Source organism: Zea mays, chromosome 5 (genome assembly GCF_902167145.1).
Source record: "Zea mays cultivar B73 chromosome 5, Zm-B73-REFERENCE-NAM-5.0, whole genome shotgun sequence".
Classification (NCBI taxonomy): Eukaryota; Viridiplantae; Streptophyta; class Magnoliopsida; order Poales; family Poaceae; genus Zea; species Zea mays.
Window position 1 is genome coordinate 4,939,010 of NC_050100.1, and position 18,287 is coordinate 4,957,296.

Here is an 18,287-nt window from a genome sequence, read left to right on the forward strand (position 1 = left end):
AGCTTACCGCATTTGAAGCATGAGCGCTTCCCCTTGGCTTTGGTCTTGCTTGACTGTCCCTTGCGACCCTTAAGCGCCGTCTTGAATCTTTTGATGATGAGGGCCATCTCTTCATCATTAAGTCCGACCGCTTCAATTTGTGCCACCTTGCTAGGTAGCGCCTCCTTGCTTCTTGTGGCTTTGAGAGCAAGAGGTTGCGGCTCGTTGATTTGTCCATTCAAGGCGTCGTCCACGTACCTCGCCTCCTTGATCATCATTCGCCCGCTGACGAATTTTCCTAGGACTTCTTCGGGCGACATTTTGGTGTACCTGGGATTCTCACGAATATTATTCACCAAATGAGGATCAAGAACGGTAAAGGACCTTAGCATTAGTCGGACGACGTCGTGGTCCGTCCATCGCGTGCTTCCGTAGCTCCTTATTTTGTTAATAAGGGTCTTGAGCCGGTTGTATGTTTGAGTTGGCTCCTCGCCCCTTATCATCGCGAACCGTCCAAGCTCGCCCTCCACCAACTCCGTTTTGGTAAGCAAGGTAACGTCATTTCCCTCATGAGAAATCTTGAGGGTGTCCCAGATCTGCTTGGCGTTGTCCAAGCCGCTCACCTTGTTGTACTCGTCCCTGCACAAAGAGACTAGCAACACAGTAGTAGCTTGTGCATTTTTATGAATCTGTTCATTAATAAACATAGGGCTATCCGAGCTATCAAATTTCATTCCATTCTCTACAATCTCCCATATGCTTGGATGGAGAGAGAATAAATGACTACGCATTTTGTGACTCCAAAATCCGTAGTCCTCCCCATCAAAGTGTGGAGGTTTGCCAAGAGGAATGGAAAGCAAATGCGAATTCGAACTATGTGGAATACGAGAATAATCAAATGAAAAGTTCGAATTGACCGTCTTCCTGTAGTCGTTGTCGTCGTCCCTTTGGGAAGAAGAGGATTCGTCGCTGTCGTAGTAGACGATCTCCTTGATGCGCCTTGTCTTCTTCTTCTTCCCATCTTTGCGCTTGTGGCTTGAGCCCAAGTCGGTAGACTTGTCATTCTTCGGCTCGTTGAAGATAGACTCCTTCTCGTTGTTGTCGACCACCATCCCCTTTCCCTTAGGATCCATCTCTTCGGGCGATTAGTCCCTTCTTGAAGAGAACGGCTCTGATACCAATTGAGAGCACCTAGAGGGGGGGGGGTGAATAGGTGATCCTGTAAAATTCAATCTTATAGCCACAAAAACTTGTTAAGCGTTAGCACAGTTAATGCCAAGTGGCTAGAGCGAAGATCTTGCACAATATGGTAATCACAAGAAGTTCAACACAGAGAAGGCACAGTTATTTATCCCGTGGTTCGGCCAAGTACAAAACTTGCCTACTCCACGTTGTGGCGTCCCAACGGACGAGAGTTGCACTCAACTCCTCTCAAGTGATCCAATGATCAACTTGAATACCACAGTGTTATGCTTTTCTTTTCTTATCGCGTTTGCGAGGAATCTCCACAACTTGGAGTCTCTCACCCTTACACTTGAAGTTCACAAAGAAGCACGGAGTAAGGGAGAGAAGCAACACACACAAATCCACAGCAAAATGCGCACACACACGGCCAAGAATCGTGCTCAAGAGACTATCTCAAAGTTCTCACTAGAACGGAGCTCGAATCACTTAGAATGACAAACGAATGTGCAAAGACTGAGTGTGGATGATCAAGAATGCTCTAAGGTTGCTTCGTTGACTCCTCCATGCGCCTAGGGGTCCCTTTTATAGCCCCAAGGCAGCTAGGAGCCGTTGAGAGCAAATCTGGAAGGCCATCCTTGCCTTCTGTCGTCGGGTGCACCGGACAGTCCGGTGCACACCGGACACTGTCCGGTGCCCGATTTCTTTTCTTAAACAGTGCAGCCGACCGTTGCAGATCTAGGAGCCGTTGGCGCACCGGACATGTCCGGTGCACACCGGACAGTCCGGTGCCCCCTTCCGACCGTTGGCCCGGCCACGTGTCGCGCGCAGATTCCGCGGCCGACCGTTGGCTCACCGGACAGTCCGGTGCACACCGGACAGTCCGGTGAATTTTAGCCGTACGCCGTCGGTGAATTCCCGAGAGCGGCCACTTCACGCCGAGTCAGCCTGGCGCACCGGACACTGTCCGGTGCACCACCGGACAGTCCGGTGCACCACCGGACAGTCCGGTGTGCCAGACCGAGCTGAGTCTTGGCTGTAGACATCCAAGCTTTTTTTTGCACCTATCTTCGTTTCTTCTTCTTTCTGTTTCTAACACTTAGACAAGTATATTAGTACACAAAACCAATGTACTAAGGCTTAGAAACATACCTTTACTCATGATTTGCACTTTGTTCATCCATGGGCATAAACTCACATTTAAGCACTTGTGTTGGCACTCAATCACCAAAATACTTAGAAATGGCCCAAGGGCACATTTCCCTTTCAGCTATTCTCCACCTTACTCCCACACCTGACACTATAGAGACAACTATTGAGAAATGGTGATAGAATCACTAATCCGACTAAATTTCTCCAAATATATGCCATCATCATCCTCGCCACCACCATTGATGATTAGTTGATGTTATCATATTTAGGATAGATGGTCGTACTATTAAGTGGGGAGTCTAATTAGACAATCTGGTCATTTAGTCCCACTAGATGTTGGAGTCGTATGTATTGCATATAAGCCTATGTGACATAGGTGAGAGCAAGCAAAAAGCTTTCTTAAAAAAACACTTGAAAAATGCTAACTAGGCCCTTACATGATTGGTAAAACACTTGATAGTTTGCTAGCTTGAAAAGGGAAGAGAAAGTGTTCTTGGTACATTTTTTATTGTGCATCAGGCATGTTGGAAGGCACCGGACATGGCACCCGATATGTCCTCGATCTGTTTTTAGTTCATAACTTTTAGTTGAGCACCATGGTTTTAGGTGCCCTAGTAAGGATGCACCAGGTATGTCTAGTGAGGCACCGGATGCCCTATGCCCCTATCTAGGGGTGAAAATGTCCATGATATGTTTCATTCTGTTTCACTCCAATTTCTATATTAACTTGTTCAAATTCGTACTTATGGACATCCCTACCATTTCACATTTTTTGTTTTTGGCAAGTGTCAAAATGGGATGGAAAAGATATCAGTATTTTTATGACCATTTTCGATTTTTCTCATTTTTATTCAGGATTTCTAGTTTTAATCCGCATATAATGTCTCGTATTAGATAATACAATGAATAAATCATAGACAAGTATATCACATTGCAACAAACTAATATATAATTGATTATTTCGTTTGGTAGTCATATGTATATTATAATATATTGCTTCCATATGTTTAGGTGAGATGTTTAAATTGATCACATTACTACCTTATTTTATACTCTATGCGACGATGTTCTCGCTTTGTACATCCGATTTCGATTCATCCGTTTTGGTTAATTTTCATCATCCCTCTAGTCTTGATTTCGATGGTAATGTGAAAATAAAAATGGGAGAGAGATTATCCTAACCGATTCTATTCGTTTTCATCCCAAGCCCATCAGACATGGCACTCAGGGAGCATCTAAACTTGGCAATGACACCATCTAATATGACACACTCCATTATTTGCATCCTGCTTTTGTTAAGTCCCTAGATTCTCTGAAGTCCATCGAATATTTTTATTTTGGGATTCAAACCTTTTTAATGCTCTTCATATTTGAGATAATCTTATTTGGCATTAAATTTCATTTGGTGCCTTTTATGTTACCTTGCTTATTTATCTTGATAGACAATATCTTGTTATTTTTCTTCCCTTTTCAAGATGTAAGGTGTGGTAGCTATCTTGTTTCACCTTGTTAGTGCAGGTGTTATAGATCTTGCTTCCTTGATTTTTTCTTCTCTATTCTCCACCCTGCACTCATATGGTGTGTTGTGGCCCACATAACAAACCACAGTTTTTCCCATATAAACTTATTTGATATTTTTATCTTGATAAGGTTGGGTTGACTATGCTTTGTATTTTTGTTGAGTCACTCCGTGGTAAGACGAGCCACTTATTTAGTTGATAATTCTTCATTGTTCCATGCATCTGCTTTAAGCATATTAATACCATTACATTTTGTAAGAATTAACAACTTTTTTTTTGTATGAGGGTGGGTCTAAATCAATTAGATTATTACAAAAAGTAGAGATATTTTTTTATTTTTTATTACTTTTGATTGTTTCAATTTTAAGTGCCACTTGTAGATTCAACTCGTTTTTTAATTTGCTAAGAATTTTCATTCTAGCGAACAAAATTTTTGAGGTTTTAAAAAAAAAGAAATTGGACTGGCGAGTCGGCGAGCCATCATTAGTTTTGGCGCGAAAAGGCCAAGACGCCGATCCGCATGATCCCGCGGTGTCACTCACTCGCATCCGAACGCCGGAACGCGAAGCTGGCTGACAGACGGCCCCATACGAGTCGGACCCACACGAATCCGCTACCCGGGACGGCGGGACGCACTTCGGCTCCGTTCCATTCGTCGGTTCCTCCTCCTCGGTTCCTCCCCTTCCGCCCCGCTTGTACGGTTGATCCAACCTGAACCACCCAACCGGTAAACGCCTCCTCGCCGCCCCCGCGTCCAATGCCACCGCCACCGCCGCCGCCGCCGCCGCTGCCGTCCGTGTAGCGTCCCCGCGGCGATGGGCAACACCTGCGTCGGCCCCAGTGCCGCTGGCCGCAACGGCTTCCTGGCCAACGTCACCCTGTGGCGGCCCCGCGGCGACGATCCCACGCCAGCCCCAGCCCTACCGCCGCCCTCCTCGCCCGCCTCCGACAAGGCGCCCGATCCCGTCACCATCCCGGAATCCAAGCCTTCCTCCCACCACTCATCCCGATCCACCGACCTGCCACCGGCCCCCGCCTCCCAGCCACAGGCGCAGGCGCAGGACAACACTCCGGCGAAGCAGCCCGCGCCCAAGGTCAAACGCGTCCAGAGCGCGGGCCTCCTCGCGGATTCTGTACTCAAGCGCGACGTTAACACGGCCCGGCTCAAGGACCTCTACACCATTGGCAAGAAGTTAGGGCAGGGTCAATTCGGCACCACCTATCTGTGCGTCGAGAAGGCTACCGGCCGGGAGTTCGCCTGCAAGTCCATTGCCAAACGGAAGCTGATCACGGAGGAGGATGTCGAAGACGTGCGCCGCGAGATACAGATCATGCACCACCTCGCGGGTCATGCCAACGTCGTCTCCATCGTTGGCGCATACGAGGACGCCGTCGCCGTGCAGCTCGTCATGGAGCTCTGCGCCGGTGGGGAACTCTTCGACAGGATCATCAAGAGGGGGCACTATTCCGAGAAGGCGGCCGCGCAGCTGGCCAGGGTGATCGTCGGCGTCGTCGAGTCGTGCCACTCGCTCGGCGTCATGCACAGGGATCTTAAGCCGGAGAATTTCTTGTTTGTCAATCAAAAGGAGGACTCGCCCCTGATGACCATCGATTTTGGACTGTCCATCTTCTTCAAGCCAGGTATATATGGCATCGATTGCTTGACTAGCAATGCCGTTTTATTATATATTAAGTTATTTTAGTATAGTAATGTGAGTCTGTCAGTGGAGCTGATAACTGAGGTGCCAATTTGCCAAACTGTCGTCACAGAATGGGGGAATTTTCGTATGGATGGATAGCACTGCTGTTGTCGTGCACACAAGAGGCCACCATGTGGTCATAACAAAATGTAGATCGACAACTGTTACAAGCATAGTGGGGGCGTGTGTGTACTTCACACAGTGGTTACATCGCTTTTACCAATCAACGTACTGAGATAACTTATGCCGCTGAACTACATTGAGCAAGTAATCAGCACTTGTTTTATTTTCTTCAATTCCATTATAATACTACTATAATTTGCATTTGATAAGCACCCCCATTAAAACTTATGAAGTTCCTAATAAGGTTTGCTTGTGTTCTTATCTTCAATCCCATTCAGCCACACTCATGGCTTAGAAATTCAGAACAGATCCATTTACACATTGATAGGTGATTTAACACCAGGATGCTATGTTCAGGACAAATCCTACATATAAAAATATGCAGTAGATTATGTCTGCTTTTTAGGGAAATATGAGTTGGTGGAACCCAACCATATGAATGCTATCACATTCTTTTTACCACATGCAGTCCTAATTCCTAAATAGTATTCTTCTGATGCTATTTGGACTAAGATAATTGTTTGTGCAGGCGAGATGTTTACAGATGTCGTTGGAAGCCCATATTATGTTGCACCTGAGGTTCTGCTAAAATACTATGGCCGTGAGGTTGATGTCTGGAGCGCTGGTGTCATAATATATATCCTGTTGAGTGGAGTCCCTCCTTTCTGGGATGGTGAGGTTATATGTAGTCGTTTCAGTGAAATATTGCATAGCAATTTTATATGACATTGACAAATGGCACTAAATCGATTTATCTATTGATTTTTGAGGCAGAAAGTGAACAAGGAATATTTGAACAAGTTTTGAGAGGTGACCTGGACTTTTCGTCGGAGCCCTGGCCTAGCATCTCAGAGAGTGCAAAGGATTTGGTCAGGAAAATGCTTATTCGTGACCCAAAGAAGAGATTAACTGCCCATGAAGCCTTATGTGAGTAGAATGGATGCATGTACCAGCTTAAGTAACAATTCTTTCCTAATTTATGTAAGCACATTTCAACCAAATTGGTTACAGTGATTGACCTGGGTTTTCCTAGGTCACCCTTGGGTTTGTGTTGATGGTGTTGCTCCTGACAAGCCTCTTGATTCTGCTGTTCTAAGCCGGTTGAAACAATTTTCTGCAATGAATAAACTGAAGAAAATGGCCCTGAGGGTAAGTATTGATACCAATGGTCTATCTCTGCATTATACCGATGCTATTCGTGGTTCATTTTCTTTGTGCTTGTAGGTTATTGCTGAGAGTTTATCTGAGGAAGAAATTGCAGGATTAAAAGAAATGTTCAAAATGATTGACACTGACAACAGTGGCCATATCACATTGGAGGAACTAAAAACTGGCTTGCAGAGAGTTGGCGCTAATTTGATGGACTCAGAAATCAATGCTCTGATGGAAGCAGTAAGTATTCCAAGATGACCACCCCATATCCGTTCCCATCCTGTACATTTTTTTTGAACTTTAGTGGGCAGACCACTTTGTTGTCACCAAGTCTCATTTACAAAATATTAACCATGAACGAATGTTAAGAATAAGACCATTATTTTTTTCTAACCTTGCATACTTTTGAACAACACTGTCTGATGTTTTGGTGAACAAAGAAAACACCACATTATGAGAAAAGATTAACCGTGTTACCAAGTATATGAGGTTTATTTTGGAAGTTTATTGAAACAATAATGATAAATTAATTTTCTGATGACCATCATTCCACTTTATGGACTGCAACTCAGTTGAAGCACATTTCATGAAAATACCAGGCGGATATCGACAATAGTGGCACAATTGATTATGGGGAGTTCATTGCTGCAACTTTGCATATAAACAAAGTTGAGAAGGAGGATAAGCTCTTTGCTGCTTTCTCATACTTTGACAAAGACGGCAGCGGTTACATAACTCAAGATGAGCTCCAAAAGGCATGTGAGGAGTTTGGTATAGGGGATACCCGACTTGAGGATATTATCGGGGACATCGATCAGGACAATGTAAGTTGGCCAGATTTACTGTTCCTGTTAAGATTGGTAAAATCAGTCTTCCTAATTCATCCATCATATTTTTTGCAGGATGGACGGATCGACTACAATGAGTTTGTTGCAATGATGCAGAAGGGAGATAATCCTCTGGGGAGAAAGGGATACCAAAGTAATGGTAATTTCGGTCTTGGAGATGCACTTAAGCTTCGGTAAAATAGGTAACAGATGTTTGTTTTCTCTAGTTGATCTTGATATTTTGTTTCTGGATAACATTGGTATCTGATTGATTATTGCTATTGCAGTTAGTTTGTTCTATTTACTGTTTGTATTGTTTTACAGGAGCAGATGTTTCCCGTTATAGCAAACGTAGCATTCAGCAACTAAGAAATTTGGACCAAACAACAGCTCCAAAAGCTTGTACCATGCCAGTACACTGGTCACCAAGATTCAATGACGCCCTATCAAAATCCGGGGTCGCTGAAGCAATCTAGGAAGTGTGAACTTTTGCCGGAACGCATCAACCTCACAGAATGAACAATAGGGTCCTCATGCTCAACATGTCATATTCTGATATCCCTCCTTTCTAGTTTACATGTAGTGGCAGTGAAACCAGCCGACTGTGTATCTGCGCTGTAATTTAAGCAAGCATGAGAGTAGGTGAGATTGCTTTTATCTGCCCCCTTTATTCTTCCATTGGGAATCAATGACAGGAAGAGAGTGAACCATCCTGCGTCTGCATTCCAAGACTAATGTTTCAGTTATGTTCGTCCATGTTGGATAGGTGTAGTTCTTAGTGCCTGTAAGAATATAAGATTATATTGTTGTAGGAGTCTGACCAATGAAGCAATTCTTCTGTGTTGATTTTCCTTTGTTACCAAAACATGGTGAATGATTACGGGAGCCGCTTTGTGTCCTATGTCTATGTGGTTGTATTTGTAGGCACCGTATCATGTGCAAACCAATACTTCTTATAGATGTCTTTCTTCTTCTTACTCTAGCACCGTATAAAATTCAAAATTTTAAAAAATAAATTTTTGAGATAATTTTTACTCTTTTGTATCTTAAAATTTTATGACGAATTTAGGCTTAAAATTTTATACAGTGGTAGAGTAGACAATGACATACATCTATAATATTTTTGATTTTTTTGTGACTTTTGTTAGTTGCACGAAAACTTAGTTTACACGTGACATGTTGCTATATTTGTATGCTTGTAGTATGTGCGTCGGCGGGGCGTCATTTAGATACCAAGTAATGATTCCTGAAAATGACAGCCAAGCTCCGGGTGTTGCTAGCTTTGTTTAAATCATTTTAGGTGAAAATTTCCGTAAGTTTAAAATCAAAATTTGAGGAGACTAACGTTTCTTTAAATAATCGTGGGGCTAAAATCAAAATTTGAAGAAAACTTAATACGAAATATCATCGTGGGGCTAGAATCAGAAGTTGGAGGAAACTAATACGAAAAAAAGGGAATCAAAACTTGAAGAAAACTAAATACAAAAATAAGGGATATGCGCAAAAATGGGCGTCGTTTAGATACCTAGTAATGATTCCTGAAAATGACAGCCAAGCTCCGGGTGATGCTACCTTTGTTTAAATCATTTTTAGGGGAAAATTGCCGTAAGTTTAAAATCAAAATTTGAGGAGACTAACGCTTGAAGAAAACTAAATACGAAATATCATCGTGGGGCTAAAATCAGATGTTGAAGGAAATTAATACGAAAAAAAGGGAATCAAAATTAAAGAAAACTAAATACAAAAATAAGGGATATGCGAAAAAAAGGGCCCAACCGGGTTCGAACCGGTGACCTATTGATCTGCAGTCAATTGCTCTACCACTGAGCTATGGACCCTTTGATGTGAGCAAACATAAATAAGAATATTAGTAGCAAATGTACGCAGAACAGTTTCGCAAACCCGCGGATCCTGTATAGTGGCATACTGGCATGTATCGGACGGCGGCCCACAACACAATAATTTGCCCCAGTAGGAGTATAGCATAGTAGTGCTCCGCCAATCACCGACGACGTAGTACCTTGGTCACATGAGCCTCACAGGGCGGCGAAATAAACGCGGGCCCCGCACCTCATGTGTGGAACCCGTGCGCACGCCTCTCAATTTTGGCAAACTGCCTGCATTAGCATGACTAGATAAGGCGAGCCCAGCATTGGCCAGCCCCACCTGTCATTGGTTCAAGGGGAGGCGGGGGAGCCACGGCGGCGGAGGGAATTGTTTAATCCCCCGTCACCGTCTCCTATCGCCATCACCCCACCCGTCCCCCTTGGTCCAGGCGCAGGCGCGAGCGCGACGTCCGGCGTCCGGCTTCGGCGGCGGAGTGGAGCGATCCCGATCCCCACAAGGAATTCCATCGCTGTCGTGGCGTTTGGTGGCGCTCCTCCCGGCCGGCAAGCAGGATCAGGTACCCTCCCGTCCCGGATCCTCCCAACCGTTCCGTTTCCCGCGGCCGGGCTGGCTTAGTTCTGCGGCGCTGGTTGCCATTTCGGGCCAAATTTGTTGCGTGAAGCGGAAGGATTTGGATTGAATGGCACGCGTTGTTTCCAGTCGACGCCCTCTTGGCTTGCCTTTGGCTGTAGGAAATCGCACGGAGGTGAGGATACACGGGTGCGGAACGAGAGCTAGGCGAACCTGTCTGGTACCTCGCGGCGGAGATGGACGAGAAGGCGACGATGGAGAGCAAGCTGTCCTCGGCGGCGGCCTTCGTGGAGGGGGGCGTGCAGGACGCCTGCGACGACGCCTGCAGCATCTGCCTCGACGCCTTCTGCGACAGCAACCCCTCCACGGTCCGCACATCCGCCGCCAAATACTTTGGTTGCTTCTGACCGATGCACTTATCGGGTCTTTCCTGTTCGCTGGTGCTGGTGTGTATGTGTGTGTTTTCAGATGACCAAGTGCAAGCATGACTACCATCTTCAGTGCATTCTTGAATGGTAACGTCTCCTGATGCGTTATTCTTTTAGAACACCTACGCGCTACCTTTTTTTTGCATGCTAATTATATTTTTAAGATCAGAAGAGAACTAACCTACTTTATGAGGAACAAAACAAACTCAGAAAACTATACAACCAATAATTACAAACTACATCCTTTCTACAGTACTAGGTACAAGTACAACTACTAACAACTGGAGTCTGGAGTTACGAAACGCTATTGTTGCCACAAGCTTCGACAGAAAATCGACGAACCTTAATCGTGTCTCAAGCTATAAGACGAAGCATCGTCCAAGCACCAAATTACCTCCAAGTCGAAAACTGGCTAGAAAGTAGAAAAGGCGAAGTCTATAAAGTTCTCCTTGCCAACCAGGACACGACACCAATGATGCTATTGTTGCCGGTCCATGGATAGGCAGAGTCTTCATCCAAAGGAAGCTAGCAGAGTAGAGCGGGATGGATGCCTCCAAAAAGCAAATGACACCCGCAAGAGTCGCCGTCCAGGGTTTTGCCTTGACCTCAACCAACAGCCCTACCGCTAGTGCCTATGATAGCTTAGAAGTAGTTGAATGAACAACTGTCCTGCCGGAAGTCCTTCTGTAGTTCTTAGCGTATTACTAACTTAGAGTTTGTGTCCTGCGTGCCATAATCTTAGTTTTGTTGGAGAAGTTCTTAGCATGAGTATTCGTCTATAGTGAGCTCATGAGGTTAATGTCTGGTCACACCGGTTTTATTTAATGGCTTGTTATGGTGTCACAGATTTATAGGGATTTTTTGCTGTAGTTTTCATTTAAAATGAAGTTGAGCTAAGTTGAGTGTGTGGTTTCTGATACTGGAGTAAGACAGAAAGTAACATCCTGTGGGTCAATCAACAATGCAAGAAAAAAATAAAACATGTAACAATCTGTGGTGCATGCATTGAAAGAAATATCAATCAAACATTTACCGAAACCACTACTCCCTCTTTCAAATTTTAAGTCGTTTTAGTATTGTTCTAAGTCAAAGTTGCCTAACTTTGACAAGTTTGTAGAAAAATATATTTACATCTATGATATTAAACAATGCACCGTCAAAATATATTTTATGGTGTCTCTAAAAGTATCTAGCATAATGTTGTAGATGTTCGTGTATTTTCAATAAACTTGGTTAAAGCTAGAGAAGTTTGAGTTAGGACAAAGCTAAAACGACTTACAATTTGCAACAGAGGAAGTACTTTTGTTCACCATGTTTACAGTTTCCATTTCATGTGCTTGTCAATAGGTGTATATTATAATTCATGTAATAATTTAGGTGCCAGAGAAGCTCCCAGTGCCCCATGTGTTGGCAGCATATCAGCATGAAAGATCCTATGAGGTGAAAATTGCAACCTCTACTCTGTCTTAACTCCTAAGGGACTGAATTGCTGGTTCTCACTTATTCTTGCGACACTCTGCAGCCAAGAGCTACTAGAGGCTGTTGAACAAGAGAGGAACATCCGAGCTAATCCTTCACGTAATACTGCTGTTTTCCACCATCAAATGCTGGGTGATTTTGAGGTGGGCATGTTTCTTCATGCATGTTTGGGGAACTTTTCCAATAACATTCTCCTTTCTGCTCTGGATGTACTTTCAACACATGTACTTCTGTTAATATCGCCATTTGTATTTCCAGATCCCTGTAGGTGCAGATGATGCAGAACTTGAAGAACGCATTATTCAGCACTTGGCTGCCGCAGCTGCAGTGCGTAGGTCACACCGTCATCATAATAGAAGAGATGGGCACCAGAGCAGATCAGAAGCAAGTAGCCACCCACAGTTTCTGGTGCTCTCAGCAGACGAGCGCACAATCTCAGGTCAAGAAGGGGACTACGAACAAGCATCTGCTGTAGCTTCTGGCCGCCCTTTACGTACACTTGTTGAACAAGAACGCACTCGAGGGTTAGCGGATGCTTCCAGTCCATCTCTCCGTTGTTCTACTCCTGCTGATAGTACTGGTAGATCAAACAATAGGTATTTCCGACATCGTATGTATGATGCTATCCTTGTGCACTTCTCTTCACTATCATCGAATGCCCGTGCTTAGCGTCTACTATGGCCTGTCAGGATTTCTGGGATCGAATCTACACCTGTGGATCAAGACGGAACTGGACCATCCGCTTTACAATCAATGGCAGTAACTCTCGACAAACAGAACTCCTGACAAATGGAGCACAGACACGCGTCTTACCTGTGGGCATTCTTGACAATGGCAGGTACAGGGATTTCATAATCAAAGTGCAAGTGGATGGAGGGAGAGGTGGTTTTCTCGGAGCAACTCTTTACTGGATCTTGGTTCTGAGGTGAGGAGGGAGGTCAACGCGGGGATTGCTGCGGTGTCTCGCATGATGGAATGGCACGATGCAAGGGACGGGACGGGAGCGGGGCCTTCTCCTACCTCTGCATCAAGATCTGGTTCTCAGTGAAACACTCTGCACTTGAAAGGACCGATGCAAATGTAAAGATTAAGGTATGTGCTCATGCTGTGCTAATGAAAGCCTTAAATTCAGTGTTTTGTTTTTTTTCTGGTGGCGTACTGTCACTGTTGACTGGCCTACGGATCTGAGTTTTTGTGTAATTGTTTGGAAGCAATTCCATTGTCGCCGAAATGGCGCGGTAGTTTCTCTGACTGCTGCTGCTAAATACTAGGAACTTTAGTTTTCTTCAAGTCCAAAGGGTCAGAGTTGAGAGCACCTGAGATCCGGCGATGCTTCATGGCCACGGTCCCCCAGAGGCTATTCGCAATAGTTGACTCTAAATTTCTCTCTATATATCAGTTTTTTGTGTCACATTATCAACATTTCATACCTTACTTTTTTTAGGAGCAGCTATTGTTTGAGGAGCACTTTAGGAAGACAATCACCTTGCAACTTCTCTAGCATATATGAATTTTTGAAAACCACCTTAGTCACTTTTAGTAGGTCTTTCCAGCTTGATGACCACTTGTTAACTTGATGCTCTTCATCCTAAAAGGTACAATAGTCTTGATTAAATTCCTAAGGGCTTGTTCGGTTAGCTCTCAATCCATGTGGATTGGGTGAGAATAAATTTCTCTCTATATATCAGTTTTTTGTGTCACATTATCAACATTTCATACCTTACTTTTTTTTAGGAGCAGCTATTGTTTGAGGAGCACTTTAGGAAGACAATCACCTTGCAACTTCTCTAGCATATATGAATTTTTGAAAACCACCTTGGTCACTTTTAGTAGGTCTTTCTTGTTAACTTGATGCTCTTCATCCTAAAAGGTACAATAGTCTTGATTAAATTCCTAAGGGCTTGTTCGGTTAGCTCTCAATCCATGTGGATTGAGTGGGATTTGGTGGGTTTAAATCCCAAGCAAGTCAAAGTTGTTCTAAATTTTTTCCAATCCCATTCAATCCATGTATTGTAGGAATAACCGAAAAAGGCCTAACTTGGAAAAATTTGCTTTCCACCACCTTGTTATAAGGTCCACCAACTCTAGCTTTATCCTTCTCACTATACTTCAAAGTTTGTATTGTCTTGTCAGTCACCTCGTCCATATTATCCATCATCATATCATGTTACATAACACAAATAAATCATTTTTCTTTGCAAGTTTGTATGTCTCCAAATCCATTTTTGACAAATAATCGGTCCCTTGCGCATAAACTAGCTCAAAAGGAGTAATTTTGATAGCTCCATGTCTAGAGATGCGACGAGCCCACAAAGCCTCCAACAAAAACTCATGTCATCTTTAGAGATTATACTCAATCTATTTCTTAACCACCTTTGTCATTGTAGACGGTCAACGAGGTACGTAAAGTGTCAAAAAGAAGAAAGTCAGTAGAGAGAGCAGGAGCGTAGACGAGTGGTGTGTTGAACATGAGCATGATCAGAAACTACACTAGACAATTTAGAGACGTTCGGATCATATTGTGCATAATATCCTACATCCTTTTACTACTCATTGATTAATCTAAATAAATGTAAAGAAAAAAATATAAGATCAATAATCAGTCATGCACTATGACCTTCGAGCTGTCATTTTTCACTTGGTTTTGGTGGTCTCTTATCCACCTTTATGCATGTTCTTAGATATCGTATGTGATTTAGAATGGATTTGAATCCTATGTGGGTGAGAGTTGTGAGGGTCCAAAGAGAGAATCTCTTTAGAGCATGTTCGGTTGCATATGGATTAGAGAAGATTGAGGGGATTCAATCCCATTCTATTCAATTTTAAATAAGAAGAGATTTTATCACTCTCAATCCACCTTTAACCGAACAAACCTTTAAGGGGTAGTTTGTAACCAAGAGGAGTCAAACTCAAGGAAGAAAACCTCACATGAAGAACTAAATGTATAATTCAATTGGTATCCCATGGATTACTCATCCCGGGAAAAAAAAGACAGGGACTACAAGAGAATTTAAGTTTCAAAACTGGCCCGTAAACGTTATCTGGCTATGGATAGAGATAACAATGGGCCCCGATCCTCGATTCTCCGTGAGGAATTCCTCTATTAGAGAACGGGGATGTAGAATATTCTCCTCATAGGGATGTAAACAGGGAAAAAATTTCCCGGTAAACAGGGACGGGAAGCATTCTCCATCCCCGTTCTCCATGAGGACCCGTTAAACTTGTACGTGACGATGTTTTCATGTACTACTTAATGATAAAAATAAATAATTAACTTGTCAAGAAATCACTCATTATACAAATGTGTTCATTTTGATGTAAGCATAATAATTTCTTACATCTAACAATATGTATAAGTGATAATTTTTACATTAATAACAAAGGATGTATCCCCGCGAGAAATAGTGATGGGGAAGAAATGCCCACCACAATTGTTCGTTGGAATTTTCGTCGAGATTTTTCGTCGTGTGGACGAGGATATGGAGCTATTCCCCACAAGAATTCCGCATTGCCATCAGTAAACAAACATGGAGGGCTTGATGAGAATGGCTGCCCCCGACTAGGCAAATTGGAGGCTGCGCGAGCGTGACTGACAGTCATAGTTGTATCACGACGAGAAAGAAGCACTAGAAAAGAAAGAAGAAACCAATTTTTCTTTGTAGAGTTAAGGGGTGTTTGGTTGCTTCTGCTAAAGTTTAGCCCGGGTCACATCAAGCGTTTGACTTTTAAATAGGAGTATGAAATATAGATCCAACCAACTGGACTAGATTCGTCTCGTCTTTTAATCTTCGGCTGACAAATTAGTTTTATAATCCGACTACATTTAATACCCGGAACGGAGGTTCAAACATTTGATGGGACAGAGGCTAAATTTTAGCGGGGTGTAACCAAACACCCCCTTATATGGTAGATAACTTTTATATACTACATTAAACTTATATGTAGTTGGAGTGCTCCATCAATTTATTGATTCTAAGATGAGTGTATGGAATTATTTAACGAAGGAGGTCCAACGGTGTAGCTGATAGAGTTAGAGATGTTCAACTTTAAAAAAAAAATTATGCCTAATTTTGGTGGATCTAATGATAGAGCTTTCTCAACGTGCGCTTAGAGCATGCAAGGCTAGATGAAGCAGAGGTTTGACGGCACGGAGGCAAAACGGCCTTGTCACGTGGCCAGCCCATCTCGAATTCCTCGAAGCAGGCAAGTAGTAGAAGAGCACGTGCAAGCGCCAGAGACGGGGCAATGTGTATAGGGATGGAGCCAGACAGCGCGCAAAGGTGCGCCGCCAGTGACAATCCGCAACACAGCCAGCGCGGTTAGTAGCGAGCGTGACAGACACGAGGACGACACGGCCTGCGCGCGGAAGGAGACGTGGATGGAGGTAGGGCTGGAAATGAGCCGAGCCGAGCCTGCCAGGCTCGGCTCGGTCATTTACCGAGCTCGGTAATGAGGCTCGGCTCGGCTCGATATAGGCTCGCGAGCCGGCTCGGCTCGGCTCGCGAGCCTGTACACTCAAGTACTCAACAACATTAATTATAGTCATTAGCTCAAATTTGAAGCACAATATGTTCCATGTAATAAAAAATTATGTCCCTGCACTCTAGTTCCTTGTGAGTTGTGACCAAAACAGCACAATTACACACTGGTCAACGGAGATTCGAGTAAGCAGTAGTTTGGACCGAGCCTCGAGCCGGCTCGCGAGCCTCACCGAGCCGGCTCGGCTCGGCTCGTTAGTGTAGCGAGCCGCAGAATTAGGCTCGGCTCGGGCTCGTTTAGGCTCGCGAGCCTCACCGAGCCGAGCCGAGCCTGATCGAGCCCGAGCCGGCTCGCGAGCCTCGAGCTTTTTTTCCAGCCCTAGATGGAGGGAGTCCGTGGCCCGTCGTGCCGCGAGATGCCAACGGCGGCGGATGGACACGACCCCCGGCCCGCAACGAAACGACCCGGCCTCTTCCTCGCCATCCCTCCTCCCTCCGTTCGATGCTACTAGTAGGTTTGGTGGTGAGCAGCTAGTCCTCGACTGTTGCTTGCTTCTCTGTACGCGCTAGGCGGTACAGTACAGCTACCTACACTGCACAAGCAAGGCGTCAGGCATGTCGGTGTTGGTGTTTGGTGGTCGGTGAAGAGTCTGCTGGGCTGTGAACCAATGGAGCTCTAGCGTGCGTGGTCCGTTAAAAAAATAGTCAAATGGGCGAAGTTATGCCGCTATAATTTATAAAGATAAAAAATATCGTAAAAATAGTAGAATTCTGTACGTATTAAACCCAAGTTGATGATAGCGCATCGCCGGTCTGCGGCTCTGGCCTGATCCTGATCTTGCGCCTCATTCCTCGTTGACTTGTTGCTATCGCAACTTGGCGCAGGTAAACGAGGCCAAAGCATACACTATAGTAACAGTAGTTGCAGAGGGAGAGAGAGAGAGAGTGGCCAGCAGTAGTTAGGGCGTCTTATCAATTACTTGCTCCGTGGCGAAACGCAATGCACATGCCGCAGCCAAGGCTCTTCCAGTAGTCTTGTCTGACCTCAACAATAACAAAACATGATGATGATGATATCATACTCTAGCAAGGAAAAGAAGCTCTTGCTGCCACGCTGCACCTTACCCAAACGCGTTTGTTTTCTCACGAGAGGAATCGGAACGCACTCGATCGCTTGATCGGTCGTCGTCTTCTTTTGGCCCCCCGCCCCCGGCCCCAAGTCGCAGCGCCGACGGATTGGCCACCAAAGCAAAAAGCAAACCGACTCCGTTTTTTTAGACCAGCAAGCAGGGTGAACTGTCTCAGCATGTACTAAGAACTGGTAGACTCATACTGTCACGGTACTTGGCGTGTAAATACGTAGCACAAGCTGCGATTATACTTTTGACCGCAGGCTTTTCAGCCCAAAAAATCTCACACGTATGCCGATCGAAATGAGTACTAGCGTGCTCCGCCCCCGCCTCGTCTCGTCGCACGCATCGAGGCACGGACACGCCCCCGCCCTGAACATTGCGTCGCGAACCTTGTGTGCGCTGCTGCGGTTGCGCACACCGACACTAGCCTCCGCGGTTCAGCAGATGCCAGCCTGTGCCCTCGCACTGCCCGCCCACGCGGCCCCACCCACCACACCGCGTCTCACGTCTCTCTCCCTCCTTCCGTCGGCGGCTTTGGCTGTGCTTCCCCCCACCTCTCTGTCTCTCTCTCTCTTCGCTTATAAGCAAGCTCTCTCACACACACCTCACTCTGCTTTCTCTCTCTCTCTCTCTCTCTCTCTCTCTCTCTCTCTCTACATACAAAGTGGAAAAAACGCACCCAAAAGAAAGGCTCACACCACCCACCTCCATAGCAG

At 44.8% G+C, this 18,287-nt stretch overlaps 2 protein-coding genes and 1 non-coding gene across 28 annotated transcripts; 2 read left to right on the forward strand and 1 right to left on the reverse strand.

The window, feature by feature from the left end:
* The first annotated feature begins 4,457 nt into the window (after positions 1-4,457).
* On the forward strand, positions 4,458-8,536 carry LOC103625819 (calcium-dependent protein kinase 11). The gene is made up of 8 exons (XM_008646218.4): positions 4,458-5,474; positions 6,186-6,329; positions 6,431-6,583; positions 6,690-6,805; positions 6,881-7,048; positions 7,408-7,632; positions 7,711-7,838; positions 7,960-8,536. Exons 1-7 carry the CDS (start codon positions 4,649-4,651, stop codon positions 7,831-7,833), a joined length of 1,755 nt encoding a protein of 584 aa, XP_008644440.1. The 5' UTR covers positions 4,458-4,648; the 3' UTR covers positions 7,834-7,838; positions 7,960-8,536.
* An 865-nt stretch (positions 8,537-9,401) lies between these two features.
* TRNAC-GCA (transfer RNA cysteine (anticodon GCA)) lies at positions 9,402-9,473 on the reverse strand. Its single transcript has one exon. It is a non-coding gene; the product is annotated as a tRNA-Cys (tRNA).
* A 275-nt stretch (positions 9,474-9,748) lies between these two features.
* Positions 9,749-16,164, forward strand: LOC100280311 (putative RING zinc finger domain superfamily protein). 26 transcript variants are annotated; one of them, XM_035967963.1, is made up of 9 exons: positions 9,755-10,039; positions 10,183-10,421; positions 10,522-10,568; positions 11,859-11,921; positions 12,004-12,103; positions 12,219-12,556; positions 12,650-12,719; positions 12,799-13,052; positions 16,072-16,164. In XM_035967963.1, the coding sequence occupies exons 2-8, from the start codon at positions 10,290-10,292 to the stop codon at positions 13,006-13,008; spliced, it is 960 nt and encodes a 319-aa protein (XP_035823856.1). In that variant the 5' UTR covers positions 9,755-10,039; positions 10,183-10,289; the 3' UTR covers positions 13,009-13,052; positions 16,072-16,164. The 26 variants fall into 26 exon arrangements, 24 of the variants coding, with proteins under 24 accessions (XP_023158251.1, XP_035823866.1, XP_035823856.1 ...); XM_035967969.1 differs by lacking the exon at positions 16,072-16,164 and adding an exon at positions 15,344-15,922 and having other exon boundaries at positions 12,650-12,716; XM_035967967.1 differs by lacking the exon at positions 16,072-16,164 and adding an exon at positions 15,344-15,671.
* The last annotated feature ends 2,123 nt before the right edge of the window (positions 16,165-18,287 follow it).

Excerpts from the sequence above, each read along its gene's own strand:
- LOC103625819 (XM_008646218.4), top strand. The coding sequence starts at position 4,649 with ATGGGCAACACCTGCGTCGGCCCCAGTGCCGCTGGCCGCAACGGCTTC. Across the intron at positions 6,330-6,430 it reads AGTCCCTCCTTTCTGGGATG|AAAGTGAACAAGGAATATTT; the intron begins GTGAGGTTATAT and ends TTTTTGAGGCAG. Across the intron at positions 6,584-6,689 it reads AACTGCCCATGAAGCCTTAT|GTCACCCTTGGGTTTGTGTT; the intron begins GTGAGTAGAATG and ends GGGTTTTCCTAG.
- LOC100280311 (XM_023302483.2), top strand. The coding sequence starts at position 10,290 with ATGGACGAGAAGGCGACGATGGAGAGCAAGCTGTCCTCGGCGGCGGCC. Across the intron at positions 12,557-12,649 it reads ACTGGTAGATCAAACAATAG|GATTTCTGGGATCGAATCTA; the intron begins GTATTTCCGACA and ends ATGGCCTGTCAG. Across the intron at positions 12,720-12,798 it reads CCGCTTTACAATCAATGGCA|GTACAGGGATTTCATAATCA; the intron begins GTAACTCTCGAC and ends TGACAATGGCAG.